This window comes from Trichechus manatus, unplaced genomic scaffold (assembly GCF_000243295.1).
Source record: "Trichechus manatus latirostris isolate Lorelei unplaced genomic scaffold, TriManLat1.0 scaffold00001, whole genome shotgun sequence".
Classification (NCBI taxonomy): domain Eukaryota; kingdom Metazoa; phylum Chordata; class Mammalia; order Sirenia; family Trichechidae; genus Trichechus; species Trichechus manatus.
The window spans coordinates 45072344-45090683 of record NW_004443937.1 but is presented as its reverse complement, the minus strand read 5'-3'; the positions used below and the strand labels follow the sequence as shown (position 1 = coordinate 45090683).

At 42.4% G+C, this 18340-nt stretch overlaps 1 protein-coding gene across 1 annotated transcript in view; it reads left to right on the top strand.

Annotated features, from left to right (window-relative positions):
• MAGI1 (membrane associated guanylate kinase, WW and PDZ domain containing 1) overlaps positions 1-2011 on the top strand; it is a 659819-nt gene extending 657808 nt beyond the window's left edge. Inside the window, exon 28 of the mRNA XM_004368768.2 lies at positions 1257-2011. Within this exon, the coding sequence (XP_004368825.1) occupies positions 1257-2011 (755 nt within the window). The remainder of the gene's footprint in view (positions 1-1256) is intronic.
• Positions 2012-18340: the final 16329 nt, after the last annotated feature.

Below are 18340 nucleotides of genomic sequence, written 5' to 3'. Positions count from 1 at the left end.
TATCCTAGGTGTTGAGAAGTCAGTCATGAAACAGATTGTTTGAAGTTGACCTTGTCGCCTCATGAAAGCTCCTTAAAGAGCACCCACAAATCCCTCATCTCTGACTGTCACACTGGCCCCATCCACACGGCAGTGATCACGGCACAGTCCCTTGCCTGGAATAGTATATTGTGTGTGACGGGTTTGGTTGCAGCCCAGCAGTCCTGATTTGAAAAGAGCTCTCGTGAGCTCAGGATGCCGCCTAGAATATTTTAAGTGTCGTTTCAGACAGTTTAGTAACAATAAATAGGAACCCCCGTGGGCTGCCCTGCTTTTAAATCTGTAAGTGTCTTGATGGCAGAAGAAGCAATCCAGTAACTCCATAGCTTGTGGTTGTAATTATGGCTGCCTCGTACATTAGAAGGTAAAGTGCCTCTGAAGACTTTATCTGAGGCCCGTGTGTACCCGGCAGCCTCTTTTTTATCTATGACATCCTTTTTATCTATTAGAAGACTCCAAATTTTAATAACAGTTCCTTATTTTTATTTTTAAACTTACACAAAAGTAGAATCGCTAACAGATCCTCGTATACCTGACACTTAATCATCAGCATCTGGCTAATGTTTTGCCTTTATAACCCCCTTTACTCATCACCCTGGATTATTTTTTTAATGAAAGTATACTTTACATTCAGTGAAATGCATAATTCCTGAATACAGAATTATGAATTATTTACCTCTATAGACACCCATTTATACAGATAGGGTACCTCCAAGATCAAGGTATAGACTATTTCCATACCTCCAGAAAGTTCACTTGTGCCCCTTCGGCCCAATACCCCAGATTATTTTTAAACAAATTTTCTTTAAAGGGAAGCATGTTTACTTCAGTCAGCGTGGGGAAAGGGGGTGGGTAGGGGAAGAGGGGTGTGGTGTGGGGAAAGAAGAGCAAAAGATAGTTAAGGTGGGAAGTTTTGATACTTCTAGATAGATTATTTGGATTGTGCCTTTAAAGGCTAAAATTATGACTGGCTTTAAGTTCTTTAATGATCTATGTCTTGAGTGTAGAGAATAGGTTAGATGCTGAAAGCCATAAGTACTAGTTTATAACCTTGACTAGTTGCAGTTCTTAAATTAACCAAGATTCAGCTGCCTTCAGTTCTGACTGCTTTAACAGCTGTTTGTTTGTTGTGACTAATGGGATCTCAAGTGTGGGAGTGGTGGCAGGAGCTGAAGGTCCTCATACCAAACTGTGGCTCTCATTTATTCTCCTTGCAGACCCCAGCAGCGACCGGCACGGCACCCCCACCAGTCCACAAGGTGTTCCGGAAATGAGAGCAGGGCCATCTGACCGCCAGCAGCATCCATCGTTGGAGTCCAGTTATCCACCCGACCTTCACAAATCATCACAACATGGGGAAAAGAGGGCACACGTCAAAGACCCAAAAGGCAGCAGGGAACGTAGCAGACAGCCCAGTGAACACCACACGTGGAATGGAACTTCTAAAAAACCCGACCCTGAGGCATGCCGACCCAAGGACCGGGCATCAGAGGGACGAAGAGAGACACCACCTGAGCGGGTGGTGGCCAACGGACCCAAGCGGAGGTCTCCAGAGAAGCGGAGGGAAGGCCCCCGGAGCGCTGACAATACTTTGGAAAGGAGGGAGAAGCATGAGAAGAGAAGAGAGGGTTCTCCTGAGAGGAGGCGGGAGCGGTCACCCACCCGCAGGAGAGACAGCTCGCCCAGCCGTCGGAGGAGGTCTCTGGAAAGACTCTTGGATCAGAGAAGGTCTCCAGAGCGCAGGAGAGCAGGCTCTCCTGAAAGGAGAGCGAAATCCACCGAGCGGAGGCGAGCGCAGTCTCCCGAGAGGAGGAGAGAGCGGTCACTTGAGAAGAGGAACAGAGAGGACAGAGTCAGCCGCCGAGAGAGGGAAGAGGCGAGTCTGAGACAGGATGCCGGCGGAAGTTCCAGACATCCCCCGGAGCAGAGACGGCGACCTTACAAAGAATGTAGCACCGACCTCAGTATCTGAGGTGCTGAGTCACATTCCAACCTTTACTGTGTCAAAGGTTTTAAGAGGAGGGTCACAAACCTGAAATAATTTAGTTTCTTACCTGATGAAGCACCTGACACCTGAGGATCCTATGAATAGCAACATTTTATGCATTTGAAATCTTAGAAGAAAAACAAATATATGAAAAGTGTCGTGCCTGATGTATAATATTAAAGAAAGTATTTTTAAATGCATACTTTTTTTGGAAATTATTTGCCAAATGCTAGCCCAAAGGGATATAAATTTTGTTTCTACATAAGCTGTAGAATTGTCAAGAATTGTTCCCTTTTTTTGGGCGTTTTTTTCCTCTCCTGGTTAAATGGGGCTGTTAGTAATTTTCTCTAAGTAAGGGAAATCATTGATTAAGTTTAATTAATTTGATATAGACTCATGTAGTGATTTAGCGCTTATACTGGAGTTAGAAAGTTTTTCTTAAAAGAGCAAAACGGCAAAGTTCTATTGGTAAAAGCTAGGGACTGTTTGGGATGGATTAGGATTGCTGATGATCGTAAAAGTAAGCAAACTATTTGAAGAGACGACTGTTGCAAATGAAGGATATTTATAGAAAAGCTACACAGCACAAAGAAATGTTATGCTCTCCACTTATTGTTGGTCCAGAAAACAGTTTGCACTCTCCCTGGCCCTAGAGAGACACAGAGGCCAAAAGGTTGGCCGCCATTACCCAAACAGCCCCAGCACAGATGGTCAGGCTCACTGGCATCACCAACATCAAATAAGATCTCATTAAGGTGGTGCCATCATAGCTTTGCTCAACTACTAGAAGGAAAGGATGAAAAACACCTTCCGTGTTGTCTTGTCTGATTTGATGCTGGATAGTAGATGGAGCGGGAGACAACATGCCCACTCGGGTTGGGGAGAGAGGGGGACATGAAAATCTCCAGTAAGGAAGATAGGCTTCTCCTGTCTGTCGTAAGCCAGTGGTTGTCCTTTGCCAGACTGGGAATGAGGGAATGAGCCTTGGTGGAAGGAACCTGTCTGTTGATATTTGAAGAAGTGAGGGCTGGAGGTGCTCATTCTTAGAAAGGCTGATTTCACTTTGAAATCGTAAGAAAAGTCTCCAGGATGATCGATGGGGAAAGAAGGAAGCGATCCCAATAATTCTAGATCTGGTTGGGAAACCTCTGCCCTCATGACCCTGTCCTTTGCATCTTTGGACAACAGAACAAAGAAACATAAAGAATTTTCTTTTTAATTCAGCAACCCATTCTTTTGTGATCCTGCAGGAGGTATGACTGGGTCTGCTGCAGCCGCAGGATGTGGTTTAAATGGATTACTGCCTAGCTGAGCCAAAACGTTTGCTTGTACCTGTTGGACCACTACAGCAAACTGCTGCTTACCGTGCATTGTGTATTTCCAGAGTACTGTTTCGCATCTTCTATACAGACACAAAGCTTTGCAAGTCAATCACTGTTGTTCCCATGGTACTGTTATAAAAGAAAAAAAAAAAAAAAAGAGAAAACCAGCCAATCATTGTGTGTACAGAGTTAAAAATTGTAATTAATAGTCTGTTGGGAAAAAAAAAAAAAACCTGTTGCCTTTTTTTCTTGTATAAAAGAGAATTTATGACAAAAATTTAGCTGTGAGGAATGTGATATGTGTTTATATTTCTGAATATGAAACAAATTGGTTCGTGGGGATCTATTTTAATGTAAATTAATCAGGTATGTAAAGCTCTTTTAAAATGGGAGACTATATAATTAAATCTCTAAAGCTTTAGTTGATTTGACTATCATTGTTTCCTCCATGGTGAGCTTGCTTGTGAATTGTTGAGCACCTATTTGCATTCTCTGTTCTTCACTCATTATTTTTTGCCGAGTGCTATGGACTTAATGCTCTTTCTGTGTGGATGGGCCAATCTTTTTGTAAAACACTATGCATATATAAATATTACATTGTTCATAGCTTTATTTGACTTATGGTTTTATCCATAACATTAGATTGAGTAACTGTAGTTGTGTGGAATTCACAAAACAGGTTCCTTTCCTGGAGCAGACACAATGTACATTCTGTAGCTAAAAAGGAGGAAAAAGTCTGTGAATGGTATTTTTATTATCAAGTAGTTTTCCATACAAGATATGCATTGAGCAGTGGTAGTAAGGTTGAAGAACACAACTGAATAATGATGTTCTGTTCTATCAGTTGTCTAAGAGCCAACCTGGAGATTTTATTCCTAAGGCTCCACTGCTAGGATTTTTCTATTTCTAGAAAAGTCTGTGATATGAAATGACTGATGCTGTCAATTGTGGTCCATATTTTTAAACAAATGAAATCAAGGTGAATTTTGGAGTGCATCCTGAAGCTCACATCGTGATGTCTTACTTGTTGTGAGAGATGATATTTGACATTTTAAAATCTATGTGCTACTCAGCTGGGCTTGTCTCAGTCTGTGAAGATTTTGGTGTGGTGGTTTCACCTGAATTCCACACTTCAGTTTGCTTTGGAAATATTGTACTGTACAGGGACTATGCATTAAGCAGGAAGCTATAATTTTCTCTGAACTGCTGTAACCTTACTTTGGAGACTGATTCTTGTGAGCCTGCTTTCCCTGACCCCCACTTCATGTAGATGTCTTGATGAGAGGATGGATGAGTGTTTTGTATGATTAAATCATTTAGGAACTCCCCTCCCCCCGTTATACAGTGGATGCCTGAAAGAATGTTGGGGGAGAGCTCAACACCCTACTTGTATTTTTTAAGTTTCTTTTGTGAAAGATTTTTTAATGCATTTTTACTGTAAAAATACATGGAAATGTATGCGTTCCATAACACTCTTGCTTCTGAATTTATATCTTTCTTGTCTCCATGTTGTCTCAAGTGTATCAGGGTCAAAGAATCAATTAAGGGCTTCTGACTCTAACTCAAAATATCACACCATTCTGTTGAAAAAGAAGGAGCTTGGCATTTGGCTTTGTGGGAGTATCCCGTTTCCATCCGGTCAATTCTGACTCAGCGACTCTGTAGGACAGTAGTACTGCCACGTCCTTCTGCTGTGGAGTGGCTGGTGGGTTTGAACTGTTGACCTTTTGGTTAGCAGCTGAGTGCTTAACCACTGCGCCACCAGGGCTCCTTGCAGTAGCATAGTACCTCCCTACTCGGAGTGTGGTCTCTGAGGATCAGCTGATTCGACGTCACTGGGGAGCTTGTTAAAAATTCAGAATCTCAGGCCCCACTCCAGACCAACTGAACCAGAATGTGCATTTAACAAGCTCCCCAGGTGTGCATGTGAAAGTTTTGAGAAAATAATAATACGGAAACCTGGTAACAAAAAGCAAATCCTGCCAAGCCAAGTGCTTCATCACTTCCTACCTGTAACCTTGGGCAACTTCCTTAACCTCTTTTTATGCCTCAGTTTCTTCATCTGTTAAGGGGTTTACCTCATAAAGTTCGTAAGAATAAAAAATGTTTAACACCCCTCTGGCAATCAAAAAAGTGTTCAATAAATGACAGAACGTTTTTGAAGGAGGATTATCTGCATGGCACTGGATCGTCTGCGTTTTTCATTGTCTTGGTTTATTTTCCAATCCAAATGAAGAAAATAAATATTTTCTCAGTCTATTAAGATGGGAAGAAAGCCTTCTGTTTTAATTATAAAATTAGCGAACAGTGTGGCTCATGCTACTTTGTAAGTATAATTACACTCACCAGCGTTGTAGACATACGAAGCCAAAATGCTGTGCTATGAAAATTGAGACAAAAATAGTCTCAAAGCATAACTTTTGGGGGTAGATATGTATGTGGAGTTAGACATACTGCAGAGTCATACTGGATAAAAAGGTTAACCAATTAGTAATTTAATATGTGTTTGTGTTGATCCTGTAGTTTCTTAAGAGACTCAGATTCCCTTCACACAATTTTCGGGTTCTTTCAGTATTTCTTAGTAGTGGGGTTTCCTACAGAATCTAAGCTCCTGGACATTCAAAAGGACATGTGTTGAATAGTAGGCCTTCCTACAGTCCACCTCTTTTGCTACATTTTGCTTTATTTGTCACTAACATGGTAATTGTGGACACTGCTCACTCCCCTAGCATCTCTTTTGTGAAGGACGGCGTCTAGAAATGGTCCCTGGCTCAACCAAAACTTGAAGCTATCTGTAAAGCCTTATATCACACAAGTTCTTTGCCTGCCGTAAACAGCCACACTATAAAGAATGTGATGAGACTCAGTTACAGCGGTCAGGATTTGTCCTGCTGCTGGGCAGTCTCAGACTGCCTTTGAGGCTCTGCATTAATCAGGAAGGAGCCCTTTCACGTCCCTCCAGGTGATCGTTCTTGTCATCAAGCAACCACCCGCATCATGGGTGTTCAGCACGGTAAGCTGGTAGTGCTTTTGGACTGCATGTCCTCACCAGAAGGGAATCAACAAAAGTGGGCCCTTTCGAGCACAATATTTTGGGGTGTTTTTAGCAGGGGTGGGTCTTCTGTGGAAAATTTTTGGCCACTTCCACTCTGGGCATCTGGTACGGGCATGTCTATGCATGGAAGCCATTGTCGGGTGGGAGTAATGCGGTGATCACTGGAGCCAAGGAAGCAAAATCTCTGAGAGTACATGGATTCAAGCAAGGTTGTAGCAACCGATCCATTGTGCAGTAAATACTCAAGTATTGCCTTTAACTGCTCACCTGTTATCACAGTCACACCTGCCTTAAATGGCTTCATTGTCATCGACCCTCAATGCCTTGATAGACACAGCCAGCACAGCCTGGAACTCTAAAACACAAAACCAGTAAGCGCCGTTCATCTATGTAAATCCATCCTCAGGATGAATTCTCTTCTTTGATCTCACTGGATATAGAATAGCTCAGAAAGGCTGCTAGTTCCTACACGTCTAATAGACGAGGCTCGTTACTCAATTATTCTTCCACACCTACTGTTGAAGGCCAACTCTGTGCCAGGTTCATGGTGGGGCTACAAATACTTGATCCCTGGCAAGAGCTTAGAGCTTGGTGGGGGAAGACATAAATCACAGACACCGAGCAGAGGCACGGGGTCCTAGGATCGTAGTTACAGGGCATTTAGCCTGGTTGGGGAAAGTTACAGTGAAGCTGAGGGCAGAAGAAAGAGAAGGCGTTTACTGGTGGAAGGAAGAACTAAGTACAGGCGGAGGCAAGAAGCCCTGGGGACACAATGGTTATAACCCACTGTTCCAACCCACCCAGCGGCTCCACAGAAGAAACACCTGCAATCTGCTCCCCGTAAAGATTAAAAAAAAAAAAGCCATCGAGTCAATTCCGACTCATGGCAGCCCTATAGGGCAGAGTAGAACTGCCCCATAGGGTTTCCAAGGACTGGCCGGTGGATTCCAACTGCCCACCTCTTGGTTAGCAGCTGAGCTCTTAACCACTACTTCACCAGGGCTCCCTGTAAATATTACAGCCTAGAAAACCTATGGGGCGGTTACAGTCTGCCACATGGGGTCGCGATGAGTTGAAATCGACTCCGGGACACCTAACAACAAGCGGTGAGGCAACCACACGTGCGGAGACCTGGCTGGGAGCCGGGGAGGGGGGTCCAAACCAGAGGGAGTTGCAGAGGGGCGTGCCCTCGTTGGGGGTTTTCGACTTGGAGAACCAGAGGCCACGGAAGAGTTTCAGCAGGGCCCCTAGTGAACTCTGTGTCTGTGTATCGGCAGAGGGAGGCTGTGACCAGCTCAGGAAGCTTGAAAACACTCACCTGGCGACAACGTGGAGCTCAGGTTGGTGGGGGCGGGATTGAGCGCCTGGTTAGGTAACCAGTACTCGGTCGGCCGGCAGCAGCCGTCACTACAGAAACCATCCTGATAAGGCAGTGTGTCTCCTAGTTGAAAAGTCCCCATGCCCATGTCTATTGTTACAATTGCTGATTCGGACTCTTGGCGACCCCGCAGGGGCACAGTAGAACTGCTCCGTAGGGTTTTCAAGACCGTAACCTTTCAGAAGCAAGTTTCCAGGCCTTTGTTCAAGGCATCTCTGTCTGGGTTCAAACCACCACCCTTCTGGCTCGCAGTTGAGTGCCTAACCGTTTCTGCCCCCCAGGGACTCCTGCGTTTACCATCCACTTAATAAAGAATTTTCTTTCCAGCTTAAACCCTTCTACCTCTTCTCTGTAATACCTTTTGTTATTGGTGTAGAGCCCTCTGTCACCTGATTTCTCGTGTTACATGAAGTTTTCTTCTCATTTACAAATTCCCAGCTCACTGCCCTTTTCTTTCAGATACTGGTTTCAAACCTTGTAATCTTGTTTTGCTTTTAAGGTTGACCACATCTATCTCAAGTTATAGAAGCTCAGTTAAGTGTTACCCGGTCTTTGTCAGATATCCCCCGTGTTTGAATGTTGAAAGGAACCACTCCTACAATATCCCGTTTTGAAAAGCAGTGTTTTTTTGTGTGTGGGGGATGTTGTTGTTTGGGGGTTTTTGTTGTTGTTTTTACAAAACTAATGCATATTGGTAAACTTTTCAGACATTTCAGGAGAATATGAAATAAAAAGTGAAATTCTTCCTAATCACCTGTCAGTCCCACCCCAGAAGTAATTATTGTTAGCTTGGTACTTGACATTTCTGATCTTTTCCTACATCTGTCTAGATATGTGTGTGTGTATGTATTTATAGTTTCATGGCTTGTATGCAAAAAAAAAAAAAGGACCATAAAACACACTATTTTACGGACTGCTCCTTTATCTTAAGTATTGTGGACATTTTTCCGTGTTAGGAGAATGTATGCATATACTCATACGCTCATCTGTTCTCACTCTCTCTCCATATGTTCTCCTTTGTTCCCCTCTCTCCTGGATTACTGCAGTAGCTTCCTCCCTGCTCTCCCTGGCTTCACCCTTGTCACCTACAGACGTCTCCACCCAGCAGCCAGAACCATCCTTTTAAAATGTCAGGTTAAAGGTCAAGGTCCTTACAATGAGCTATAAGGTCCTATGTGATCCAGCCTCTCCTGTCCTCTCTAACCCTTGCTCACCAGTCCTGCTCAGTCATTAACCAGGCACACTCCCAGTCTCAGAGCCCTTGCTGTAGCTAGACCCCCTGCCTGTAGTCTTGCCCGATAGCCTTGTGGTTGACTCCCTCACGTCATTCAAGCCTTTGCTCAAATCTTCTTCTTGCAAGGACTCCTACCCTGAGCATCCTATTTAAAATTGCAACCTGATTTCCCTTCTTTGCTTTACTTGTTTTCCCTGCGTAGAACTTAAACACTTTCCAACATGTTGTACAATTTACCTACTTGTCTCTTTATTGTTTATTGCTTGCTTTCCTCCTCCAGAATCAGAGTGGGCAACCTGTGTGGGCAACCACTCAGAATGACCCCATGGTTGGTTTAATGCACCATCTTCAAGTTTTAGTAATTTTTAAACAAAGAAACCCACATTTTTTATTTTGTGCAGGATTTCAGAAATTATCTAGCTGGCTTTGTCTAGAATGGAAGCTTCAATAAGGTAGCCATCTTTGATCTGAACTCTGATGAATTCCAAGTTCCTAGAACAGGAACACAGTCAAAGTAGGCGCACATAGTAGGTGCTCAGTAAGTATTGTGCTCTCTCTGCTGCATGTTCTTAACTAGTCCCCTGTGGATACACAGCTGCTATCACAAAACATGCTTCCATGCACAGCCCTGTACATACAACTTGGCACCGTGGAGTGATTTGGTTTAAATAATTTCGGAGGGATAAATCATGTTATCTGTGACTCCTAGTTCTGTCCTATTTCTGATGACACTGATATTATTGAGAAGTCTCATGCTTTCATTGGGAACAGCTGTTTTTAGGAAAGTGCTTGCAGGCAGGCTAAGGGACTGATTTCCCATCAGATGAGAGTTACCCAGGACCACATAGCCACTAATGTCTTTGACTACACATTGTAATCACCTGGGAAGCTTTAAAAAAAAAATGTTGATGCCTGGGCCTCACCCCAGAGACTCGTGTTATTGGTCTGGGGTGAGGCTTTGTTTTTTAAAGATCCCAGGTAATTCTAACAGGCGGCCATAACGTTCTTCATCTGCTGTAGTGTCTCAATGGGATTGAATGGGTCAGTGTTGCTTCTTTCTCTCTCCTATTCATGGAATGTCTGCTGTTACCCCTTTTAGTTTGCAATCTAGCAGCAACTCAAAGAAAAGGTGATTGGAGATCATTTTCTCAAAGTAAACTTAAAAACCTTCCTACTTCCAGGAAGCTATTAGCCCAGTGTAACCATAGTGGGCATACATGTATCAGCTGTGAATTCTGTTTTATACGGCTGAGCTTGCCCCCATTGAATTCATAAGGATAACTGAGAGACTCGTACATCCCCAACAAGAAAAAGTAAGAAGCATCATTTGAACCAGGATTTAACTAGAGTAATTTCACTTAAAATCATTTAATAAGTATTCTAATACTCTTATTTAAATGGAACATGTGGTATGGCAAAACTTAATGAGACAGAGAGTACTGAATAATTAGCAATTAGCAGTCATGAGGAGGAAAGGTCATTTCTTGCAAGTTGTTAGTTTCCGAAGTATTTATGATTTTTTTTTTTTAATATACGACTACTTTAACAGGCAACTTTGGGGCTGAAAAGCGTGGCTGAATAAGTGTAGTGTGACATTCCTATGACCAAAATAACATACCAGCCTTAAAAATTGAGAAGAACAAAGTTCCTGGGAAGATGCTGCTGGGAATAAAGCAACTTACTTAGGAACTCTGGGGTTGAAATGAGAGACTGTGATATTACTCCCAGCCAAGTGGTGCAGATTCCACCATGGATGTGACTAGCCCTGACCCAGGACAAAGGGGAATTCAAGGGTACATTTGAAATAGACAAGAAATCAAGAACTACATGGTGTCCTTCTTCCACTGGTTGCTGAATATGGCAGAGACAATCAAATTTGGGGGGGACTCTTCAACCCATCAATTTGACAGCCCTCCCTATAAACCCCCTTTCAAAAAGAGATTTTATGAGGTAGTGTCTCCACTTCTCCTTTGGAAATTCTACCTTCATTGACTTTAACTCTTTCCATTTTCTCCTGAAAATGCAGCTCAGTCCAAAGCAGTTTGTTAGCAAGTATGTGCTGAGTATCCACTATTTTCTAGGCACAGTGCTGGGCACTCAGTGTTGAACGAAAGCAATAAAACCCCAGCCTTCTTCAAGTTTAGAGTCTGGCAGCAAAGACAGATGTTACACGGAGTTAAATTGTGGTAAGAGCTGTGGAGCTGTACGTGGTGCATATGAGTGTCTGTAAGAGGAGGCTGTCCTCTGAAAGGTGCAAAGAAAGGAGGCGAGGAAGGGGAAGGACTCACAAAGGAGGAAGCAAGACCTGGGCAAAGGCCTCATGGAGAAAGGAATGTGGCTTATTGCAGGAATGGAGGGAAGGCTAATGGAACTAAAGATCTCAAATGGCAAGGGAGGATAAGAGAGAAGCAATGTGTCTATGAGCCTTAGGGAGAGAGACTCACTGCCGATTTCTCTGTTGTTGTTGTATGCCGTTGAGTCAATTCCGACTCATAGCCACCCTATAAGACAGAGTAGAACTGCCCCATAGGGTTTCCTAGGCTTTGATCTTTACGGGAGCAGATCACCAGGTCTTTTCTCCTGCGGAGTGGCTGGTGGGTTTGAACCACCAACCTTTTGGTTAGCAGCTGAACGCTTAACCATTGCACCACCAGGGCTCCTTCCTATTCTTCTAGGGGGAAAAAAAGACCAGAGGAGCAATTCATATGGGACCAAGTGACCCTGCCATTGCTAAAGTAACTCCCACAACAAAAAAGCAGTGAGAACCCACATCCAACGCCTCAATAATCCTAAAAACCATTAGAATAACCAGAAATATGTGAAGGGAAAGTCATGTGTTGGCCTCCTTTTTACAAAGAAGCAAATGTTTTATTTATTCTTCCTGCGTAACCCACTTGGGTTATAGAAAGCACACTTAGGCTGGGAGTGCCTTTGCTGCTGCTCACTTTCCTTCTACAAGTCTTACGGAAAACGTGTAGCATAGGGAAACATTTCCTGCAGACAGATGGGCAAAATTATGGCGTGAAGGCATAACCCCTGGCCATCGAGCTGATTCTGACTCACAGCGACCCTGTAAGGACAGAGTAGAACTGCCCCATAGGGTTTCAAAGGCTGTAATCTTTATGGAAGGAGGCTGCCAATCTTTCTCCCGTAGGGCGGCCAGTGGGTTCAAACCACCGACCTTTTGGTTAGTAGCTGAGCACTTGAACCACTGTACCACCAGGGCTCCTTTTGAGCAATGTCTTGAGTCCTGTGAAATCTCTTAGTCTGTCTTCCCGTGTTTTTTTCCCCCCTCAACCTATTTCAGGTTGCTTTTTGAATCTATTTTATGGGAATTTTTTTTTATTACTTGGTTGGGTTTTGTTTGAATTGTTTTTTGTTTGTTTCACTCTTCATTTTTATTAATAATTTATTTCCTCTCTTTTCCTGGATGCCATTGAAATGAACTGAAGGAAAACTCCCAAAGGTGCTTGCCTAGAAAATGAAAACACCTTTATTTCCTTACTATCAATGAACTTCGACACGGATCTTGAGGAAGGTGGTGTTCTGTTTTGTTGTGTGTGCCCCTCTCCAACTATGTTGTGGATGGTTACACTCAAGTAGTGGCACATGGTCTGGTCCATTTACAGAATTTAGAACAGACAGAATTCCATATTTTGCTCTAGTTTTAGGAAGGGTCAGATCCAAGCATACCTGAGAACAAACAGGATTCAGGCTCTGAGAAGACTGGGAAGAGCAAATGAAACAAAACTTTTAAGTTTTGACTTTTTAAAACAATTGTGATAATATATATATAACATAAAATTTGCCATTTAACCATTTTAAGTGTACCCATCTATTCACAGTGTTTTGCAACAGTCACAATTGTTTATTTCCCAAGCATTTTCCTCCCTCAAACAGAAACTCTATACCCACTAGCTGTTAATTCACAATATGCCTTCTTCCTAGCCCCCAATAACCACTAAACCACTTTCTGTTTTTGTGCATTTGCCTGTTCTAGATATTTCATGTAAGTGAGAACATACATTTGTCCTTTTGTGCTTGGCTTATTCCTCTCAGTGTAATGTATTCCGGGTTTATCCATTTCATAGCATATAACAGAGCTTCATTCCTTTTTATGGTGGGATAATTTCCCATTGTATGCATATACCACATTTTGTTTATCCTTTCATCTTTTATTGGGCACTTGGATTATTTCCACTTCTTGGCTATTGTGAATAGTGCTGCAATGAACATTGGTGTACAAATATCTGTCTGAGTCCCTGCTTTCAAGTCTTTGGGGATATACCTAGAAGTGGAATTGCTGGGTCATGTGGTCATTCTCTGTGTAACTTTTGTGGACTGCCACGCTGTTTTCCACAGCAGTTGTATCATTTTACATTCACACCAGCAATGGATGAGGTTTCCAATTTCTCCACAATGGTTCTCCAACACTTGTTATTTTACGGTTTTTTTGGTAATAGCCATCCTAGTAGATGTGAAGTGGTATCTCGTTGTGATTTTGATTTGTATTTCCCTAATGGCTAATGCCCCATGCATCTGTCAGTTTGTGGTACTGTGGTGGCTTGCATGTTGCTGTCATCCTGGAAGCTATACCACGGGTACTTCAAATACCAGCAGGGTCACCCACTGTGGACAGTTTTCCAGACGAAGCAGAGCTTCCAGACTAAGACAGACTAGGAAGAGGCACCTTGTGATCTACTTCTGAAAAAATTGGACCATGCAACCTTATGAATAGCAGCGGAACATTGTCTGATACAGTGCCAGAAGATGAGCACCTCAGGTTGGAAGGTATTCAAAATACAACTGAGGAAGAGCTGCCTCCTCAAAGTAGAGTTGACCTTAATGATGTGAAAGGAATAAAGCTTTCAGGGCCTTTGTTTGCTGATGTGGCATGACTCAAAATGAGAAGATACAGCTGAAATATCCATTAACAACAAGAACATGGAATGTATGAAGTATAAATCTAGGAAAATTGGAAGTCATCAAAAATGAAATGCAATGCATAAAAATCAATATCATAGGCATCAGTGAGTTGAAATGGACTGGTATTGGTCATTTCAAAACAGATAATCATATGGTCTACTATGCCAGGAATGATAAATTGAAGAGGAATGGCAGCACATTCATTGTCAAAAAGAACATTTCAAGATCTATTCTGAAGTACATTTCAAGATCTATTCTGAAGTACAACACTGTCAGTGATAGGCTAATATCCATATGCCTACAAGGAAGATCAGTTAATATGAGTATTATTCAAACTTATGCACCAACCACTAGTGCCAAATGTGAGGAAATTGAAGATTTTTACCAACTTCTGCCGTCTGAAATTGATCAAACATGCAATGAAGCTGCTTTGATAATTACTGGTGATTGGAATGCAAAATTTGGAAGCAAAGAAGAAGGATCTGTAGCTGGAAAATATGGCCTTGGTGATAGAAATGACACTGGAGATCACATGATAGAATTTTGCAAGACCAACAACTTATTCATTGCCCTTACCTTTTTTTTTTTAAAAAAAAGCATGAATGGTGACTATACACTTGGCTCTCACTAGATGAAAACCCAGAAACCAAATGGGCTACATCTGTGGAAAGAGATGATGGAAAAGCTCAATATTATCAGTCAGAACAAGGCCAGGGCTGACTGTGGAATAGGACATCAACTGCTCATATGCAAGTCCAAGTTGAAGCTGAAGAAAATTAAAACAAGTCCACGAGAACCAAAACATGGCATTGAGTAAAATCCACCTGAATTTGGAGACCATCTCAAGAATAGACTTGACACACTGAACATTAATGACCGGAGACCAGACGAGTTGTGGGAGGACATCAAGGACTTTATACTAGAGGAAAGCAAAAAATCATTAAAAAGACAGGAAAGAAAGAAAAGACCAAAATGGATGTCAGAAAAGACTCTGAAACTTGCTCTTGAATGTACAGTAACTAAAGAAAATGGAAGAAATGATGCAGTAAAAGAGCTGAACACAAGATTTCAGAGGGCGGCTCAAGAAGACCAAGTAAAGTATTATAATGAAATGCTCGGCATTTCTCAAGCTGAAGAAACTGAAGAAAAAATTCAAGCCTCGAGTTGCAATATTGAAGGATTCTATGGGCCGCTCCTTGGAAACCCTATAGGGCAGTTCTACACTGTCCTATAGTGTCACTATGGGTCAGAATTGCCTGGATGGCAATGGGTTTGGTTTATGGGCAAGATACCGAACAACACAAGAAGCATCAAAAGAAGATAGAAGGAATAAAAACAGCCACTGTACCAAAAATAATTGGTCGATGTTCAACCCTTTCAGGAGGTAGCATACAATCAAGAACCGATGGCATTGAAGGAAGACGTCCAAGCTGCACTAAGGCATTGGCGAAAAACAAGGCTCCAGGAACTGACGAAATACCAACTGAGACGTTTCAACAAATGTTTGCAATGCTGGAGGTGCTCACTCGTCTACATCAAGAAATTTGCAAGACAGCTACCTGGCCAACCAAACGGAAGAGATCCATATTTGTGCCCATTCCAAAGAAAGGTGATCCAACAGAATCTGGAAATTATCAACAATACAATTAATATTACACTCAAGTAAAATTTTGCTAAAGATAATTCAAAGTGGTTACAGCAGTACATTGACAGAGAACTGTCAGAAATTTAAGCTGGATTCAGAAGAGGATGTGAATGAGGGATATCGTTGCTGATATCAGATGAATCTTGGCTGAAAGCAGAGAATACTGGAAAAATATTTACCTGTGTTTTATTGACCATGAGAAGGCATTTGACTGCATGGATCATAACAAATTATGAATAACATTGCAAAGATTGTGAATTCCACAACACTTAGTTGTACTCATGCAGAACCCATACATAGACCAAGAGGCAGTCGTTCAAATAGAACGAGTGGATACTTCATGGTTTAAAATTAGGAAAGGTGTGTGTCAGGGTTGTATCCTTTCACCATACTTATTCAATCTGTATGTTGAGCAAATAATCTGAGAAGCTGGGCTGTATGAAGAACAGGACATCAGATTGGACGAAGACTCATTAACAACCTGTTATGCAGATGACACAACCTTGCTTGCTGAAAGTGAAGAGGACTTGAAGCACTTACTGATGAAGATAAAGACCACAACCTTCAGTATGGATTACACCTCAACATAAAGAAAACAAAAATCCTCACAACTGGACCAGTAAGCAACATCATGATAAACGGAGAAAAGAAGTTGTCAAGGATGTCATTTTACTTGGATCCACAATCAACAGACATGGAAGCAGCAGTCAAGAAATCAAATGACATCAAATGTGTCTCTTTGAGGACTAAGGTGCACCTGACCCAAGCCATAGTATTTTCAATTGCCTTATATGCATGTGAAAACTGGGCAATGAATAAGGAAGACAGAAGAAGAACTGATGCCTTTGAATTACGGTGTTGGCAAAGAATATTGAATATACCACGGACTGCCAGAAGAAAGAACAAGCCTGTCTTGGAAGAAGCACAACCAGAGTGCACCTTGGAAGCAAGGATGGCGAGATTTCATCTCAGGTACTTTGGACATGTTATTAGGAGGGACCAGTCCCTGGAGAAGGACATGATGCTTGGTAAAGTAGAGAGTCAGTGAAAAAGAGGAAGACCCTCAATTAGATGGATTGACACAGTGGCTGCAACAGGGTGCTCAAACACAGCAATGCTTGTGAGGATGGTGCAGGACCAGGCAGGGTTTTATTCTGTTGTATGACTTGACAGCACCTAACAACAACAAAACATGGCTAATGACGTTGAGCATCTTTTCATGTGCTTATTGGCTATTTGTGTATCTGCTTTGGAGAAATGTCTATTCACATCCTTTGCCCATTTTTTTATTTTTTATTTTTGGTGTAAGTTTTGATTTGTTTTTATTATACAAGTAATACATGTTACATTAGCTTTGTTACATAATTCAAATAGCATATAAGGCAAACGTTCCTCTTGACCATTACCTCTCAAACCCCAGTCTTCTCCTAGAACCAGTTGTCGAATTGGAACTCATCCTTCCAGACACTTCACTCTACCTGTGCGCATGCATAAAAGCTTACATACACTTATAGTCTTTGTCTGTCAGGTTCAAAAACACAAGTGCATGATAATGTACATGTTGCTTGGCATTGATATTTGTTTTCTCCCACTTAATACATCTTAGAGAGCTTATTTGGTCAGTGAGTATTATTGTTCTTTTTTAAAAAACTGAATATTATTCAGTAGTATAGATATCCTGGAGCCCCAGTGGCACAGTGGTTAAGAGCTTGGCTGCTAACTAAAAGGTCTGCAGTTCAAATCCACCAGCTGCTCCTTGGCAGTTCTACTGTGTCCTATAGGGTCACTATGAGTTGGAATCGACTCAATGGCAATGGGCTTGGTTCATAGATATGTTATGGAGGTCCAGTGGTGCAGTGGTTTAGATAGGTGATTTGAACCCACCCAGCGGCTCCATGGAAGAAAAGACCTGGCAATCTGCTCCCATAAAGATTATAGCCTAGAAACCCAATGCTGCAGTTCTACTCTGTCCTATAGGGTCGCGATGAGTCAAAATGGACTTGACAGCACACAATAACAACATAGATATACTACTACACTTCATTTAATCGCTTTTAACTTTGCATGAGGATAAATTTTTTACAGTTTTTTGTTTGCTTATTTGCCGCAAAAGTAGAGCATGATTTTGTCGCCTTGGTCTAAAACAGATTGAGATTTCTTCTGTGGAGAGAAGGGAAACCAGGAGAGGAGGCAAAGGGGAAGGAGCAGAGATGGGGAAGGAAAGACTGATTTGTGAAATGCTGATCTCCAATTACTCATTCTCACTAGCCCACGGAGTTTTCAGCTTCTCTCCCTGCTAAGCCAGAAAGTGGGAGAATCTGGCATTTGAGGATGCAAAGTTGGAGGAGGCAGGCAAGGCCTGAAATGTCCTGTGTGGGCTGTGAGCCTTCCTTGAACATTAGCATTGCCAGCTGGAAACTTGGGAAGGCTTAAAAAGCTCCAGGCCACAGGCAGACATGCCCACCTGGGAGGTTTGCATCAAGTCACCCAGGAGCGACCTTCACGTTCTGTGTATTTTTAAAGAACCTTCTGTCTGCCCCCCACAGCAAAGAATTACCTGGCCCAAATGTCAACAGTGTTGAAGTTGAGAAACCCTGTTCTAACCCAGATGATGGAGGCTTGCTGGGGCCTTGAAGTCAGAACCCTGGTGGCTCAGTGGTTAAGTGCTCGGCTGCTAACTGAAAGGTTGGCCGTTCTAACCCACCAGCCCTGGCTCCACAGGAGAAAGATGTGGCAGTCTGCTTCCATGAAGAT